This window comes from Simochromis diagramma, unplaced genomic scaffold (assembly GCF_900408965.1).
Source record: "Simochromis diagramma unplaced genomic scaffold, fSimDia1.1 OVJJ01000385.1, whole genome shotgun sequence".
Classification (NCBI taxonomy): Eukaryota; Metazoa; Chordata; class Actinopteri; order Cichliformes; family Cichlidae; genus Simochromis; species Simochromis diagramma.
Genome location: NW_024386751.1, coordinates 283,938 through 301,984, shown reverse-complemented (window position 1 = coordinate 301,984; position 18,047 = coordinate 283,938). Strand labels below are relative to the sequence as shown.

Genomic DNA, 18,047 nt, shown 5'->3' with positions numbered 1-18,047 from the left:
GTTTATCAAGACACCACATATTTTCAAAAGCGCTCCGACGTTTTCAGAGACGTCTGTTACCCACTAGCTCGATAGCGAGCCGGGGGCAAGGCCCACTAGAGCCGTGAGAACACCGGACTCCCGCAAATCGTTTTCAAACTCACCGCCGTCTTTCACTACTCAGGTTAAACATGATATATGAGTCACTTAGATAACTTAAAAATGTTATTGTTTGGCTTTTTTCAGTATTTTATTTGTTCCTGAGTAAATCGGTTTGGCTGAGATTAAAGTTATAGTTTTTACACAGCTGAATAAACATCAAGCAGACAGCTGATTATCAGAAGTGTGAGACGCTGGAGAATTTACTCTGGTGTCCTGTTATATTTTAGATAGCAAGGAGTTTATTAAACTTCACCGAAACAATCTGCAAACTTCATTAAAATTTAATAAACTATCATCTTGTCTTTATTTTTAGTTAGCACCTTAAACACTTAAAGCTGTAAGCTAATGCTAGTTATATAAGAGCAGATGCTGCTGGTGCGATAAGCTGTACGTTGGATGATGATCTGATTAGTCGACTATCACAACAATCGTTTGTGGCGGCCCTAGAGGACACACGCCCTCAGACACACAGGGTGTAGATAAATACTTGGTGTGTTGCTGACCAAATGATGGCCAACACAGGATCCACCAACATTACCCAGCTGGACTCATGTAACGTTACAGATTTATAAGATGGAAAAGATTACTTTATTGACTTTAGAGTATGAGACACGGCTTCGCTGGATATTGCTGATAGTCACCATTGAAGGAATAAATGTTTAAATGTTTTTACTCTGTATAGTAACACGTACTAATGTCACCATGCATGTACGCAGTTACAAACTACATTTATCTGCACATGTGTTGTTTTTTTCTGTCCTCACACCTGTGTGAAGGAAAAGTACCTGAAGTGAGTGCACACACCTAGACTACAATGCTCCTCTGTACTTATGAGTCTTAAAACTAAGGAAGCCGTTAAACGATGTGCATTTCATTTCATGCATAACTTCAATAAACACTTAAAAAAGCAGATAAAAACAATAGGATTAAATAACTGTTATGTATGGTGACAATAGCAACAACGTGTAATAATAAGCAGCAATCAGCCGACAGCCGTGCAGCTCCAACAGCAGCACCCACGCAGGTCGTGTTTCTGTCTGAGAGGAGGACGTTTGTGCCATCAGGGAGAACTCTGCTGAAAATCTGCTGCGGGGTCCTGAGGACTGAGCCTCAGGTGGAGGCAGGGATTTATCCAGAGCTGCGTGCGAGGCACAGCTGACTGCACGTGAACACGGTTTGCTGTCAGAGCGAGCTCATGGCGTGGTGGTGCTGTACGGTTACACGGCGTTCATAACTCTGGGTTTTTCTTTCCCCAGCATGTGACAGCCTGACAGGCCCACAGTTAAGGATCCAGACACTCATCTGCGCCTGGTTGGAGCTGACCCCACGCCTATAAAACAGGTGGAGGTGGTGTGAGGCGGACTGAGCAGGTGTGCTCAGGTAAGTCGGTAGAGAGCTATTTTAAATCCCTGCTGCCTGAGAGCCCACGGGGCGTGTCCTCACCCACGCTTTAATGAAGCCCGGGTTTATTTTCACAAACAGAGACAACATGGTGGTGACGTAGTTTGTCCTGTGCACTCATTGGCCGCCCGCGCTCCAGGTCAGGGAAAGGAGACGGGCTCATCAAACAGACCCACAGTGTGACGTCAGGGGCCACGTCCGGAGTTGATCGCGACAGTTTACCACGTGTGTACGCTGCAAATCGATCAGCTGATATTTGATCACGTGGCTGAGCTGTTGGCGACCTTCCAGAGAGCCCAGACCGCGCAGGACGCACGAGACCTTTTGTTCGGTGCGCGCGCGTCTGTGCGCAGACTTAACGTCCCGCAGAGCTGTGATCAGGATCCTCCCTCAGAGGGACACTCACCTGTCCTGTGCAGCTTGATTTGGGGTTTCCAGGTGATATCCAGCAGTCTGCGCTGACGGTCGATCTCTTCCTCGTACTGGACGATCGTTTTTTCAAACTCCAAGAATATTTGTTCAGCAGCAGCAGTTAGTCGCTCGTTGATAAACTCTCTCAGATACTGAGCTGAAGGCATCGTTGCTGCCGCAGCTCACACACTCAGCTCACACACAGCACAAAGCCTCCAAAAGTTCACGCTGGAACAACCATACTGCCGCCTTTTCATTGTTTACTTCCACCGGATGTCCCGCTCTGAAGTTCCGGCAGGAGGAGGATGTTCAAATACTTTGTTCCGCTTGGAATAAACGTCCTTCTTTCTTCCTAAAACCTATTTAAATGTACCAAACTGAGCCATAAATACATAAACAGCGTGTTATAAATAATGAAGGAGAGAAAATGGAAAGAAAAGGCCTCGTTCAGGTTTTTATCCATAATGAATCATATCCATTCTACTACTGATCATTCATATACTCAACACCAAAAAGTCTGACGTGAATGAATACTAACACACGGCTTTAGACTATTTTATTGTTTGATGTGGGTCTAAAATAAAAGAGGAATTAAATGTGTTTGTGGCGTGCTCAGAGTCTTCATTGGCGGAAATCATTTGTAAAAAGTTCAAAACATAACGTCTAGATTTGAAAATGCAAACGCACACCTCTTTGTGCCAAAGATAATGAGATGTGATGATGATTAAAGTATGTCCTGTTATGGAAATGTGAAATAAATCCACGTCGACACAAACAGGTTTGAGTTAGCTTCACTCAGGGCACAAAGAGCAGCACAGAGCGTGGCAACAAGCTGACAGTCATGTGTAGAGATGGGCCCAGCACAGCGTCACAGTGCACTCACAATATCTTCTACTGAAGGAGGCAGAGCGCGATGCTGTGGGGCCGTCGTTCAGCAGCTCAGGCTGACACAGAGAAGAGCAGCATCTTCACATATGCAACACATTCTAAGAGTTTTTATGTGTTTTGACTCAGGCACTCCTGAGGCTCTTCTATGACTGCGGGGGCATCGGCCATCTCCTGCGCTCGGGTCTGGGGACAGGAACAGACCGAAGACCGGTGAGGAGGGCAGGCCCTGTGCTGATGCAGTGGTGGAGGCGGTGAGTGAGGAGAATGGCTTCTCAGCTCTGATGGACCACACTTCCTGCCCCACATGCGATGTAGTGACATCAGCGGGCAGCTCCTTGCTGCGTCCATAGTCCACTCTGTACCACACTGTGAAATAACACTGCACCTCCTGTAAACGATGTAAGGCACGTGATCTGCTGTCTGCCTTTAAAACTCTGTGCACGCAGGTCCTCAGTCATGGAGTTGTGGTAGTCCTGTGGTCTGCTTAGCTTCTCTACAATCACAGCTTCTGTTAACATTCGGCCTGTTTAGGGTACAGTGCTGCAGCTGACCTACGACCTCTCTGTGCATAAATGTTACCTTGTTTATATAAGTCTGCCTCAGCTGTGTGCAAATAAAACTCATATAACTCATCTATAGATCATAGGGGCTACGGGGTACTTTGTAACCAATAGTTACTGCAAACACTGCTGTGAATTCTCAGAAACACGCGATCATATGAATATACGCCCACAAAGGATTTGTGGTCTGTCTGCAGTTTAAGGAGACGCTGCTCTGATCCAACATCTTCAGCATGGAGGTACAAAAATATCACGAGTGGAATAATGTAACAAACAGACCAACACGTGACCCGAAGGCTTTACCAGGGTTTGTGTGCCCAGTGTCCCCTAGAGGGCGCTAAAACACAAGCATAAATCTCCACAAACATGAAATAAGTAGCGCCACCAAACAATAAGATACAGACGCTTTAATAAAGCAGTGAGGTGCTCAAACAATATCAGACTACCTGCCATAAAAAGGAGAAACTCGGATCCTGTAAGATTCTGTCAAAACGTGTTGTAATTCTCTTAAATCAAGGAAACACAAACACGTGACTTCATGTTTTTACACCGATAGTTGAGCCAGCAGCTCAGTCACATCACTTAACCGCTAAAACCTTTTTTCCAGGAATGCAAGTAAATAACTTTATTATTTGATTAAAGTGACACATTAATCTGATTTACTTTTTTCAGCTTTTTTGTAAAACTGTGAATTTTACGCTCATGTGTAACAACAATAAAACATCAAAGTGCACAGTGGCAGGCGGAGCATGACAGGAATGCTGTGTCATAAACACGGACTGGATGCTGGTCTAATACATTTGTGGAGCCAGTAGCGGTTCTTGATACGGGCGACACGGGCGGTAGCCCGGGGCGGCATCACGGGCGTCGGCAAAAAAAATGCTGCCCATGCTCATGCTGCCCGACATCAGCCAGCGCATAGTGGGAATGTCACAGGCACCGATCGGTTTTCTATCGCCCGTTTGCTGGGAGTAAGGGCGCCCCCCGTTTGCGAGGTGCGCCTGCTGCTGGCGGCGCAGAGAGGAGAGGGCGGGGCGGCGGGGGAGTCTCTGGCCGGCTGGAGCGGCATCTAATGACCAACTCGCAAAATAAAACAAAATAAAAACAAACCAACAAACACGAAAACACCAGACATCATGATACAGACTTATAATTTGCACCGATGTTTTTTCTATAGGGAAAAGTGAGCGCGAGAGCCCTCGGTGCGCCTGCGCGCTGCTGAAGTCAAAGTAAACTTTATTGTCCGCTACATACAGTCCAGTATGTAGAGAGACGAGACGACGAGGCTCCAGTTACAGCAGTGCAAGTAAACAAACAATATAAGAGGAGTAAGAAAATAAATATACACGTTAGGACCAGGAGTAAAGGATCAATAACAATTTAAAATTTACAGTTTGATGATTTAAAGTCTCACACACAACCCGTCGAAAGGGGCGGGGCCTGCTGCTTCCAAATAGAGCACATTTAATTTATAATGTTGTAAATCCAAGCCCATCATGTATTCATGATTTGAATCCTGGGTTGTGTGAAATCCCAGAAATAAACCTTAGACAAAGTGAATCTGTGAACTAAAGTGTAGGTCTGTTAGGTTATGTTGTGGTGATCCTCGAGTTGGGGGATTTGTGTTCATACTGGAGAGCAAAATTAAAACCAAGATGGACAAGAAAAGTTCAAAGCCATCAGGTGCTCCGTTTAGAAAAAAGAGAAAAGAAGTTGGTTTTAATCACTGAAAGAAAAATAATTAACAAATCAAAATAAAACATAAAAGCATTTTGATCAGCCCTATTTCTACTCGATTAACAATAGATAACCATTAGGTGTCACATAAGATAAAGTATCCTTAGTTTTCAGAATTATTAGAGCTCTTTTTTCCCTTTTAATTTACTTTGTCCAAACGATTTCTAAATGGCTTGACAGTACAGAGACAGCTCCCGGAGTGGCTTGAAACTTGGAAAAATGGCTTCTTTGGAATGTTAGCTGACTTCTGAAGTGACGGACAGAGACAGAAGAAATGAAGTTCAAGCAGAAAGAAATCCTACAGCAGCTGAACCAACTTGGCAGATCCCGAACAAACCCAGAGTCCGACGTGGAGGGGCTCTGTGAAGGTGGTCTCTACCTTTTGAAGGAGAGTCATGGAGCCGGAGACGCTGTGGAAGGACAGGATACCTGCGCTCTGATCCACGTACACCCCGATCTTGCTGGACTGAGGAACCTGTAGGAACATGGTGGTGCTGTCATGTCTGAACTCGTTACTGTGACACCACAACGCCCACGACTTGTCGTTGAATCCGAATCCACTCTCACTTCCTGTTCTGCTGATGCTCTTGTAGGCGACCGCTATAGCAACAAACTTGCTCCACTTCACCTCCCAGTAACACCGTCCACTCAGAGCTTCTTTGCCGAGGACCTGAAGGCTGTCGCTGAACCTCTCTGGGTGATCAGGGTACGACTGCTCCTTCTTCATGTACGTGACCTTCCTGTTCCCCTCAGACAGTGACAGCCATTTGCTCACTGTATTTGGATCCAGCGTGATTGGACACATATACTGTAAGAATTCATTTCTGGTCTTGGGCTCTGTCGGCGGTGCAAAAGGTAGCGGCGGCGTCACCAAAGCTGGGTGTAGTGGGGCCAAAGCCGTGGGCTCTGCTGGAGGCACCACACGTTGTTTCAATGAATTTTTGCGTGCTGCTGTTGCCAGAAAAGCTGTTAGATGTGGTGCTGGTGGAAAACGGGGTTGTTTCAAGAAACTCTTGGGCTCTGCTGGTGGAACCACACGTGGTTGTTGGAAGGCTGCCGATTTGACTTCTTCTTCTTTTGTCACAGAAGATGGCGGTGCTGGTGGTGGTGGCACCACACGTAGTTGTTGTTGGAAGGCTGCCGATTTGACTTCTTCTTCTTTTGTTATGAAGGATGTTGGTGCTGGCACTATATGCGGTTGCTTCCCTGAACCCTCGAGCTCTGCTGGTCTCAGCGGCGCCTCTCCTTGGGTCCAGCCCTGACTCAGAAGGTCTTGGAGTTTGTCTTTGAGCTGCGATACCGTCGCCATCACCTCCTCAAAGCTCGGAGGAGGGACGTTGACGTGTGTGTAGATTTGCCGAGTGCTGACAGCGAGTAGAAAGTGAGTAGAAAGCGGTGGTGGTCCTCGGTGTATGAAAGCTGCTTCAGCTCCCAGTCTTTCTTCTTTAACTCGGCGATCTCGTTCTGCAGCTTCTCCTCGAGCTCTTTGACCCGACGCGTTTCTGTTTCCTGCTGGATTCTGATCTGCTGCTGCACTTCGGAGCTTCGTCTCGCGATGAGTTGGGCCAGCTGGCTGAACACCATCTGGCTATTCCTTGCTGCTTCATCGGCAGAAATGTTGATGACCCCCACCTGCTTCTGAAGCACTGTCAGATCTTGCTCCAAGTCTTGGATTCTCTGCTGGATGTTCTGCCGACATGGATCGAGCTCATTCTGCCTCTCGGCCCGCTCTGCTGCCAGTGACACGACGTCGTGGCCTTTGTGTTCGCTGATAGAGCAGAGGTAGCAGATACACTGCTCGTCACTGCGGCAGAAAACTTCCTTCACTTTGTTGTGGAGAGAGCAGATTTTTTCTTGGAGGTTTGCTGAGGCTTCAACCAGTTTGTGGCTCTGAAAGGCCTGAGAATCGTAGTGAGGCTGGAGATGATCGTCGCAGTAGGAGGCCAGACACTGTAGACAGGACTTGGTGGCTCTCTGCTTCCTCCCAGTGCAGAAATCACAGGGCACATCTCCAGGTCCAGCATAGTTGTGATGAACAGGAGGAGCAGCTTGGAGTTCAGTTTTCTTCAGCTCCTCCACCAACTCTGCTAACATGGTGTTTTTGCCCAGCACTGGCCTCGGTATGAAGGTTTTCCTGCACTGGGGACAAGAGTGAACCCCCCTTTGATCCTCTCCATCCCAATGGTTGTTAATGCAGATCATGCAGTAGCTGTGCCCGCAGGGAAGAGTCACCGGATCCTTCGGCAGATCCAGACAGATCGAGCAGCACAACTTTTCTCTGTCCAGTTGAGGCATTTTAATTCTGAGAGACAGCCAAGAGTTTCTTTTCTTCTCAGCAGATTAAAGGCGAGTTCTGATCCGAACCCAAACTCGCGCCAGTCCGTCGCACGTCTGCAAGACACGACAGCAGCAGGAAATATGCGGACAGAAACCAGCTGCTGTGTTTAAGAGCAGGCAGCAGAAAGAAGCTATCAGGTTTAACTTCATTCCAGTCCAAATATGATGTCAACATGCATCACAAGACCACCCCCCTCCTCTTCCAGACCCAGTGAGCGCAGCTACCTGCATCACCAGGAGAGGACCGAGGTCATCACAGGCGATCGGGCCCTTCAGGAGCCCGCAGTGTGCTCGTCTTTGTGAATACACTCAGCACTCATGCCTCCTATAACACACTGAGATCAACCTGCCTATCACAACTTGGAGCTTTACTCATATTTGCACATTTGTGCGTGTGCAGTGCAGAGCTGCTGTTAGAAGAACAGAAATCTGATCACTGTAGAGGAGCTGAAAATGAAGCATTCAGTCGATAATAATAATAATAATAATAATAATGATAATAAATGATCAGCGTCTAACGCACGAGCCTGGAACAACTGTGCTGAGAAATCTGACACACAGAACAAGACGTGATTTCTACTTTAATAATGAGTGAATGTGTGCGGCCTCGCTCCGCACCGCTTCCTGCTTCTACATCTGGACAGTCCTTCTCCCCAACATGCCATGACAAGAATTTCATGACACTTGCTGAAAAATGCGAATGCTCGGCTGGGAAACCAGCAGGTCTGCAAACAGATCCAACAGTTTCTTTTAACTCTCCTGAATCTGATTTGCAGATAACAACACACACATCCAACACACAATGGTCGCCTCTCGTCTCTCTTATGTACAGCATTGCTACTATTGCACAACTGACATTCAATTCTATTCAATTCTATTGTTTTTCTTAATTTTTGCTGCTCTTATCTTTGTATTGTCCACTTTGTTTCATGTTCAAGCAAATTTCCCTGATAAAGGTTTATCTTATGTCAGGTGTTAGTATCTAAACGCATGCTTACAGTGTAGGAACAGCAGGTTGATGAAAGGGGAAGATAATCCTCCTGTACTCACGAGTATGTGTTTAGTGCAGAGGACAGCCAGGTCCTCTGCAGGCTGGATCACAGAGCACCCAACCTCTCCTCGCCTCCTCATAACTCACGAGAACTGTAAATGTTGTGAAATTACAGAACATGAACATGTTGTGTGCCGAGTCACGAAGAGCAGTTTTTGTTTTATTTGAGGATTACCTTCAGACAGGCAGAAGAAAAAGTGCAGTTTGGTGCACACAGAAAGCTGAGAAGCTGCAGAGGAGGAGGAGTTTATCAGGTTCATCTTCATTCCATGAAGTCACGGAGCGAGAAACTGCGACTGACAGTCTGATCTGGGAGTACAAACTCCTCTAAACAGAAAACCAGAAGACCAACGGAGGAAAGCTTTGACGTCATTCAGACTCTTTGCTGTGCTTTCCTTGTTTTCCTTCATTGACACGTGCACAGAGGCTGACCGGAGACCAGCCACAGCAAACCCACCTGAATGTACAGAATTCAGGAAGCACAGAACGCTCACAGGCCTCTGGCCTCATACGGGTCGAGCACTCCATGTTGACCTTTAACGGCAGATTCATGTTGGGGAGTTCAGGTTTGATGATACTTTCTTGTAACTTTAATCCAAACAGTGAACTGAGAGTCACGTAGGAGAGCGACCCCCGGAGTCGTCGTTCGCAGAGCGCCTGCAGCCTCGAGTCAGCACGGTGGCACTTATGCTTAACTGATCTGCAGCCTCCTCTGCCAGCGCGATGCAAACTGATGGAAATGCTCAATAAACGCACGTGCTGGCTTGAAAGCAGAGTCAGTGAATAAATCCTGAGCTGCAGCTTCGTCCTCGGCCTCCTGCTAGGACCCATTCTGAGCGTTCACCATGGCAACCGGCTCATACAGAGCAGAGCATCTATTTTAACCCGGCGGAGCCAAGAAATGGCCGACTTCAGCGTTTCTGTCATAGATGAAGCTGCTTCTTTGATCTGGATCTTACTCTTGCTCAAATATGTGGTCTGTCTGAGCGGACACGAGGGGATCAGGTTTAACATCGTTCCAGGACGAGCAGGACAGTTTAACAAAACAGCAAACATCATCGCTGGAAATGTTCTGTCAAAACAACAAAAGCAGGCCAGCACGTTCCCATCAAGGCCGAGGCCGCGGACGCCGCTCTGACCTGCTGTCAGCTTTGGTCTCAGGGCTGCAAAGAGCCAGCTTTCTTTGGGTTAGCTGCTTTAACCAAACCCAAAAGCCTGTTAACGTAATACAAGTCTTTATTGTCATTGCACAGTCACACCAAGCACAACAATGCAACAACATCAAACTGTCCCATGTCGGCACTACGCACAACTAAACACAACACTGTAACTTGAAGTGCCAGAAAGGTAAGCGCAAAAAAGGATGACTTGATAAATAAATAAAAGAATGAGTGCATGTTTATTATTATTGTCATTGCCCCCAAAAAGTCCAGGGAGGTAGCCAATCAGGTCAGCTGTGAGCATTGATCAGGGCTGTTGTAAAAGCTGTCGTGGAGTCTGTTCGTTCACAGATAATCAGTTTTACATAAGAAGAACCACAATTATTGTTCTGTTAGCCTAACCCAGAGCTTCAGAGCCATTGGGGGGGAACCCTTGGAGGACACTGCTAGCACAATGGACAGGTTTGTGATGAGGCGCCCACGCAAACGCAAAGCAGGAGATGAAGCATCGCTGAATATGTTTCCAAACCAACTTCATTCAAAGACTAGAAAATATGGTGAAGCAAATCTTCCCTTTGGCTTCACCTGCACAGGTGCTGAGGTAGGTCTTCCTGCAGGATTGGTTTTCCCTTCGTCGGGAGCAGCGCTGGGCTGTTTAAATCACGGACAAACAGGATCCCACATTCTTGATTTTTAGTTCACAAACACTTGTTGTAATGACTAACTGCTCCTGACATGTTGGAGATGTTTGCTCTTTATACAGTAAAGTTACAGCAGGATACAAATAACATCAGGCTGATCCTGACACGATTTGTTCAAATCACGGACAAACAGGATCCCACAGCTGTTTATGTTTTTAAACCCATTTTGCATTTTTTGAAAAATGCATTGACAGCAGTGTTGAATATTATTACACAGGAAAAAACAACTACATGTAAAATAATGACACAGTGACGCCTCTGCCTTTGTAAATGGAGGGACAGTAACTGCATGTAAAACCTGCAGACAGTCAGATTAACAGTATTTAGTCTCTATCTGCTATTCTGCGATTCATCTCATGTAAACAATAACGTGGCCACAGCGTGACGTGAATAAAGGCACATACCTTTGACGCTGCGTGACGAACTCTGTATTCCTCGTCCACACGGAAACACAAAAAAGGAGTTTTAAAAAAAAAATCTGTTTTCGGTGATTCAAAACGCCGTTTACGTGGACGAAACAGCTGCGTGTTCAAAAATACCCGTGTAGGTGCAGACGCAGCGTAAAAGAGTTTATTTTATTACTACCTGCAGATTACTTGTGTTTGCTTAATTGTTTACTAAATGTTGGGGGTGTGAAATAAACCACAATGGAGCAAAATATGGGCGTGTGTGGTTGGAGGATGTGTTTTTTTTTGTTTGTTTTTTTGGGAGGGGGGGCAACATTTTTCTTGTAAAACAGAGGGCCTAACCCATCAGGGCTTCATGTGAGAGCACCTTTTTACTCCCTGTGCTGAGCTTGTGCAGCTGCACATCAGAGCTCTGAAGCATCAGCTGTGACATCACACACATGTGGCATCACCGTGCGTTTGCCGATAACAGAGGCGGGGACACCTGTGGCGTGGAATCAGAGTGATCAGCTGCAAAGTGGCAGCAGATTAGGATCAAAATGACAACAGCAGGTAACTTCCTCAACGAGGGAATCAGCACGAGTTACCATGGTGACATGAAACACATCCACCTGCGTCACGCTCTCCTTTTAATCCCGACGCGCCTCGATAACCACACACGTCAGTCCAAACCTGGCAGGTGAGGACAGAAACTGAGCCGAGCCACAGTTCACTCTTCATCGTTTCAATCAGCGAACATCTGGAAACGAGTTTCCCACATCCAGAGGACGAACTTTACTTTCAGCCACGAGGCTCGTTTGAGCGCAGCGTGCACACGCGCTCAGTAAGACCTCGCCTGCTCAGCTGAGAGGCTGGCGATGGAGGATGAACCCGGTGATTTTAAAGCTGAAAGCAAAGCGTAAGCTTTAAGAGGAGGGGGTCGAACTGAGGACGGCGAATCACATCAGATGTTATTAACATGCTTTACCTGAAAATAAGGCCCACACTGCTTATTAGTTATGAAGAGGTTTTTATGGTTCATGTGGATCAAATTACAACATTTTATTTAGTTGAGAAAATAAAATCATTCTGACAGCAGCTGAACAGCGAGCGGCGTCACAGCTCTGAAATCCACAGGAAGCTGCAGCCTGGAGCGTTTGGTGACACCACACAATTCACCTGCCAGCAGCTCTCCTTTATTCATCCAGGTAACAGTCTCTCTTCTCCTAGAGAAACATGACCAAAGACCTTTGACCTTCTCTCATCGAAATGAAATCTGCAGCTCCATCGTCACGCTGCTTTCTTCCTTTTACGTCGCAGAGCCACAGCTCTAAGAAAAACATTTATTGATAATTGAAAGATGTTTCTGGACTGATCTGTCGCCTGACTCCTGTGGCCAGAGCTCAAGCTTCAGACTTCCTGTGAGTTTTCAGGTGGACTTTCAAAATTCTACTTCCACTGAAACTTTTCCCACACTGTTCACAAAGAAACGACTTCTCTGCCGTGTGGATGACCGTGTGTTTCTTCAGTGAGGACGAGTCAGCAAATCTCTTCCCACAAACGTTGCAGGGGTACGGCTTCTCGCCCGTGTGGCTCCTCATGTGGGCGAGGAAGGAACAGTTGTGTCTGAAACGTTTCCCACAGCGCTCGCAGGAATATGGCTTCTCCCCCGTGTGCGTTCTCATGTGGACGGATAAAACGCTGCTCTGAATGAAACATTTCCCGCATGTCTGACAAGCGTACGGCTTCTGAGTCGTGTGGACCCGGTAGTGCTGCTCCATGTGAGACTTAAACTTGAAGGTCTTCCCACAAATGTCACAGGTCACAGTCTTTTTACCTCCAGCCTGCTCTGAGGTTACGGATTTGTTGACAGAATTCTTTGTCTTTGCATGGATTTCTGATCCTGATGTGTCACTCCTGCCTCCTTCCTGATCCTGGCTCTCAGCTCCAGCAGAGCTGTGAGCGAGGAGCTGCTCCCCGTCTCCTCCTGGTTCACTGTGCTCTCCTTCCTCAGCAGCAGTCACCATGAAGGTATCCGTCTCCTCCTTCAGTCCCAGCTGCTCTCCCTCCTGACTGCTGCACAGTTCCTCCTGTTCCTCTTTAATCTGTGGAGGTTCTGGTTCCTCCAGGTCCACACTGGAGCTCCTCTCCTGGTTCCAGAGCTGCTGCTCAGGGAGAACCTCCTCCTCCTCCTCCTGCTTACAGACAGGTTGCTGTGGGACGTCTGGAGGGAGAGAGGAACACAGCAAAACCCTTAAACATGTTTAACCTGTAAATAAATAAAGTGAAGGTGATGGACTTAAGATCAGATTCTTTCCCTCATGAAGATGGCCCTGAGCGCTCTGAGTCATTTACCTCATTCTGTCCAATCGCACTAAACCTCTTTGTTAGCCTAATGTTTCATATAAAGAGAGCCTGGTTAGAGATCTCCATTACTGTCTATCATTTACAGCTCGCCGAGGCACGCTCGTGTCCCATCTTACTTTAAGCATGCTGAGGTAATTCCATTACTTAAAAACCTAATGTTGATTCTCCCAGCAAGTACAGACCTGTTTCAAACTTACCATTTATTGGCAAACTGTTAGAAAAAGGTTGTTACAAATCTCTTCAGATCTTTCTCATGAACACTACAGATTTCTGATCCCTTTCAGTTTGCTCGTCAGAAGCAGCACTCCACTGAAATCTGATGCAGGAAACTGCTCTGTACTCGTGTTGCTTGACCTCAGCGCTGCCTTTGATACCGTACGTTATAATATTTTACTTAACAGGGTTTGGCTGCCGTTTCTGGCTCAGCACTTATGTGGTTTTCCTCATTCTGGGGCAAGCAGCTCCTCCTCCTGCCCTGATTGTTTGACCTGTGGGGTCCCTCAGGGTCACACCCTGGGTCCACAGTTATTCTTCTTTTACATCATTTTCTTTAGCAGGTATCAATCAGTCTGCAAAGACCATTGCTCGTAACCTTGCTGTAGTATTTGAGTCCTCCTTGGACTCACATATAAAATCTCGCGTTCCTGTTTCTTTGATTTAAGGAACATCTCTAAATTGCGAGCTGTGGTCTCCTCTGAGATGGAGAAGAGTGTTCATGCATTTGTATGAGCGCACTTAGATTATTGTGAACCCCTCTTTACAGGCTTAGTGTCTGTAAGCCTGTAAGCAAAACCAAAAGCTGCAGCTTCCAGATGCATGCTGGGAAGCCAGCTCACATTTCCCCCGTTTTAGTTTCTTTACATTGGCTCCTGGTTGATTTTCGTTCTCACACTTACACACAGAGCACTAAACGAGCAAGCTCCAGAGTATTCATCTCAGCTTCTTGTCAAACACACTGCTGCTCACAGTCTTCGCTCACAATCTATCGGCGTTGCCTCGCAGCAGCCTGAGGCTCTGGGACGGCCGACGCTGTTAAAACCTTTGTGTAATCCAGGACAGAGGTTCTCTTGTTTTTGTGTTTCTTTACCCTAAATTCTGTTTTTAATACAGCGCCTTGTTAACATTATGTTGTAATTGTTGTTCAGCACTTTGTGTATAAATAAACTTCACTTAATCTCACTGCAGACAGTGGTGCCATCCAGCACGACCTTTGTTTAACCTCGTCATGAACCTTAGAGCCGCAAACGTCTGATTCTGCTCACATTTCACTCTGTTCGCTCTGATTGGGTCTCCACCCTCACTGCCTGATCACAGACTGCGGTGGAATATGAGATGATGATGATTTACAGAGCTGTAAACAGTGTTCAGAACATGTTGGTGGGAAAGGTGCCAGTGTTGGCAGGACTCAAAAGAAATACAGAAACATGAGACAGTGCAGCAGCAGCACAGACACAGGTGAGACTCTGCCCCCTGCTGGCCAAAGCTTCAGTTGCATTTGGCTTCAAGTGCCTGTGAAGCTACAGGCTGAAGAGAATCGTTTCAGAGGCTGACACCGAGCTGGAAGTCTCAGTTTGTTCTTCGGCGCTGACGATGATCCAAACACCGGGAAACAAAACGCCACACCAACATCCTCCCTTCTGTCATATTTTATAATAAAAGCATACACAGAAAATACCATCCAGGTCTTTGAACTGACACTTTATTTTGAAAAGCTCCGTCTGTCTGTGATGTGTTTGGGTACGATTCCCACTTCACAGCCTCCTTCAGCTGACGCTGTCACACTGCAGCATGAAGGCCAGAAGCCCCGTCTGAATGGCTGCGCTGCAGCTGAAGTGACTGAAGAGCACAGAGCACCTGCGCAGGTGTCTGAGAACACCTGCGCAGGTGAGTGCAGTACTTCAGCACCTCCTGGATTGACATTCAGCTCAAAGTTGTTTCAGAACGGTGGGATAAACTTTTTCATACTCAATCAACAGAAAACTTTCACCATGGAAACAACTTAACCTGATGCACCTGCGGGCGGCGAGTCAAAAAGAGCCCCCTGCCTCAGGAGACGCCACACAGGGAGAAAGACGTATAACCTGCAGGCGACTGTTAAAGATCCTCCCACAGCACCACCTTTACTCGTACAGCAACATTAGAGAATATGTTAATATCAGGTGATAAGTGACAGCCTACAATATTAGAGCGGGGACCACAACAACAACACCTGGCGACAGTGGGAAGGAAAAACTCCCCTTTTAACAGGAAGTTACTTCCAGGAGAACCAGGATTAGGGAGGGACGGGGCCATCTGAGAGACTGGTTAGAGGTGAGAGGCAAGAAAACGAGACTCATCTGTCTTTGAGCTCCACATGAGCTAAACCAGGAGCGTTCAGCACATTTCTGCACACGTGTCTGCAAACCAGAGCTCTGCTCGGTACAAAGTCACAGGTTCAAGGGTCTGAAGGAGCTTCAAGGTTTCAAACACCTGCATGAAGGTGACGGGTATGGGGCGCCGTTTGTAAAGTGAAACATGCTGAAATTAACGGCAACATTTTTCCACATTTAGCTCAAACAAGTCCTTTTTTACAACATTTAGTAAAATATTTGTAACTTTTCATATTTAAAACAGAATTTTAAATGTTAAATCTAAATGTTTAGGCTAACATGCACGGATCAGCGGAAATACCAAAATAAAAGCTTTCCGAAAACCTCCGGTGCAAAGTGAGCCGGTAGTGGTCAGACACGTTCTCACTCCCTGAGCGTAATAATTTTCGCTAGGTGACAAATTGTCAACATTTTATGCTTTCGGCTAAATGACAGCATTGGAAAAACGAGAGCACGTGAGAACCGTTTAGACTCAATCTACACATGTTCGTTCATTTTCTAAAAATCGATTTGGAAAACACTATTTTACGTCATTTAACTGCTAGTTAAGTTTAAGAATAAGGTTATGGTTATGGATAAGGTTAGGTTTAGGGCTGGAACGTCTATTATGGCGGGACCGCCATTCCACTGGAATTCAGCCATAACCCGACCATGAGAAAGCACGTCGGGCGATTTAGCTGAAAACATCGGGAGATCCGTTTTGTCGGCCATCCAAAGGTTCAGCAGTAGTGCACTGTTAGCAGCTGCAGTCTCCACTGCACAATCGCTGCAGCACATGTCCAGCGATCGTAGGCAAGAAGTGAAGCAGCACATGGCGGGGAGAAGTGAGGAGGAGAGCAGACACAATTTTGCACCGGAGGTTTTCGGGAAGCTTTTATTTTGGTATTTTCGTTGATCCGTACAATAAATTTGCATATTAGCCTAAACATTTAGTTTTCTGTCACATTTAGATTTAACATTTGATGAAAAGGTACAAATATTTTAAATGCTGTAAAAAATTACTCGAAAAAACATGTTTTTGTAAGGCTTTGAGCTAAATGTGGAAAAATGCTGCCGTTAATTTCAGCACTTTACAAACGGCGCCCCATGGACGGGAGCAGAGACAGCGTGCACTCTCCTTAGGACCAAAGAAACTCATTTCACTCACAACAGCGAACACGCAGATGCTGTTTCTGCACGTGGGTGACGCTCAGCCTCTCTGACCCCCCCCCCCTCTCTCTCTCTCTCTCTTTCTTTTATAGCCGATCATGTGACCGAGCTGCTGACAGGTCACATGATCGGCGGTGCCTCCTTAAGAGCTGCTGCTGCCGTCAAGTTCAAAACGAGCTCATGTTTCACAACTAGTGAAAAGTGTTAAACACGATGTGAATAAAACACGAGTTTGAGTCACTGCACTACTTCGTCACACTTTAAACAAAAGTTTGGTTAGACGTCCCGCAGAGCTGTGATCAGGATCCTCCCTCAGAGGGACACTCACCTGTCCTGTGCAGCTTGATTTGGGGTTTCCAGGTGATATCCAGCAGTCTGCGCTGACGGTCGATCTCTTCCTCGTACTGGACGATCGTTTTTTCAAACTCCAAGAATATTTGTTCAGCAGCAGCAGTTAGTCGCTCGTTGATAAACTCTCTCAGATACTGAACTGAAGGCATCGTTGCTGCCGCAGCTCACACACTCAGCTCACACACTCACTTCCTGCTCAGACACACGTGGAAAGCGACTTTATTTTGTTTACTTCCGCCACTTCTCGCAGACTGAACGTCCGGCCGAGAACGTCACCGGTTTTATTTCAGTGTTTGGAGTTTGTTGTTTGGGCTGTACGCAGTAATATGAACTTTTTCTGTAATATACTTGCATATCTATATTATTGCTAATATATATTGTAATATATCTATATCACTAAAGCACTTCTGGATGGATGCAAACTGCATTTCGTCGCCCTGTACCTGCGCAATGACAATAAAGTTGAATTCTAATTCCAATTTGCACACGTCACAAATAAAAGAAAACAAAGAGGAAGACTGAACAGCAACTATAGACTGTAAATAAAAGAAGGTCCAGTGGGCGTGGATCTGGTGTGTCTGCAGACGTACTGAGACGCACGAAGCTGCAGCGACCTGGGCATCACTCATCATTTCAGACTTTGAGCTTCACGAGCACGTTTGAATCTCGGAGAAGGCTCTGTGTGTCCCTGCTGAGTCTCCTCTGAATCTGCTGAATCGACGCCCACACAAACGCAAAGCAGGAGATGAAGCATCGCTGAATATGTTTCCAAACCAACTTCATTCAAAGCCAAAGAAAATATGATGAAGCAAATCTTCACTTTGGCTTCACCTGCACAAGTGCTGAGGTAGGTCTCCCTGCAGGGTTGCTTTCCCCTTCATCGGGAGCAGCGCTGGGCTTTTCAAATCACGGACAAACAGGATCCCACATTCTTGATTTTTAGTTCACAAACACTTGTTGTAATGACTGACTGCTCCTGACATGTTGGAGATGTTTTCTCTTTATACAGTAAAGTTACAGCAGGATACAAATAACATC

The 18,047-nt window shown here is 46.4% G+C and overlaps 3 protein-coding genes across 3 annotated transcripts in view; all 3 read right to left on the bottom strand.

Annotated features, from left to right (window-relative positions):
* Window positions 1-2,436, bottom strand: part of LOC120728576 (zinc finger and SCAN domain-containing protein 2-like) — a 29,882-nt gene extending 27,446 nt beyond the window's left edge. Inside the window, exon 1 of the mRNA XM_040023598.1 lies at window positions 1,949-2,436. The gene's annotated coding sequence lies outside the window, so the exon portion shown is untranslated. The remainder of the gene's footprint in view (window positions 1-1,948) is intronic.
* Window positions 2,437-5,273: 2,837 nt separating this feature from the next.
* On the bottom strand, window positions 5,274-9,477 carry LOC120728565 (tripartite motif-containing protein 16-like). The gene is made up of 2 exons (XM_040023591.1): window positions 6,462-9,477; window positions 5,274-6,429 (listed from the first exon to the last, which is right to left on the bottom strand). Exons 1-2 carry the CDS (start codon window positions 7,431-7,433, stop codon window positions 5,437-5,439), a joined length of 1,965 nt encoding a protein of 654 aa, XP_039879525.1. The 5' UTR covers window positions 7,434-9,477; the 3' UTR covers window positions 5,274-5,436.
* A 2,298-nt stretch (window positions 9,478-11,775) lies between these two features.
* On the bottom strand, window positions 11,776-17,158 carry LOC120728559 (zinc finger protein with KRAB and SCAN domains 3-like). The gene is made up of 3 exons (XM_040023579.1): window positions 16,987-17,158; window positions 14,978-15,048; window positions 11,776-12,968 (listed from the first exon to the last, which is right to left on the bottom strand). Exons 1-3 carry the CDS (start codon window positions 17,156-17,158, stop codon window positions 12,177-12,179), a joined length of 1,035 nt encoding a protein of 344 aa, XP_039879513.1. The 3' UTR covers window positions 11,776-12,176.
* Between the last annotated feature and the right edge of the window lie 889 nt (window positions 17,159-18,047).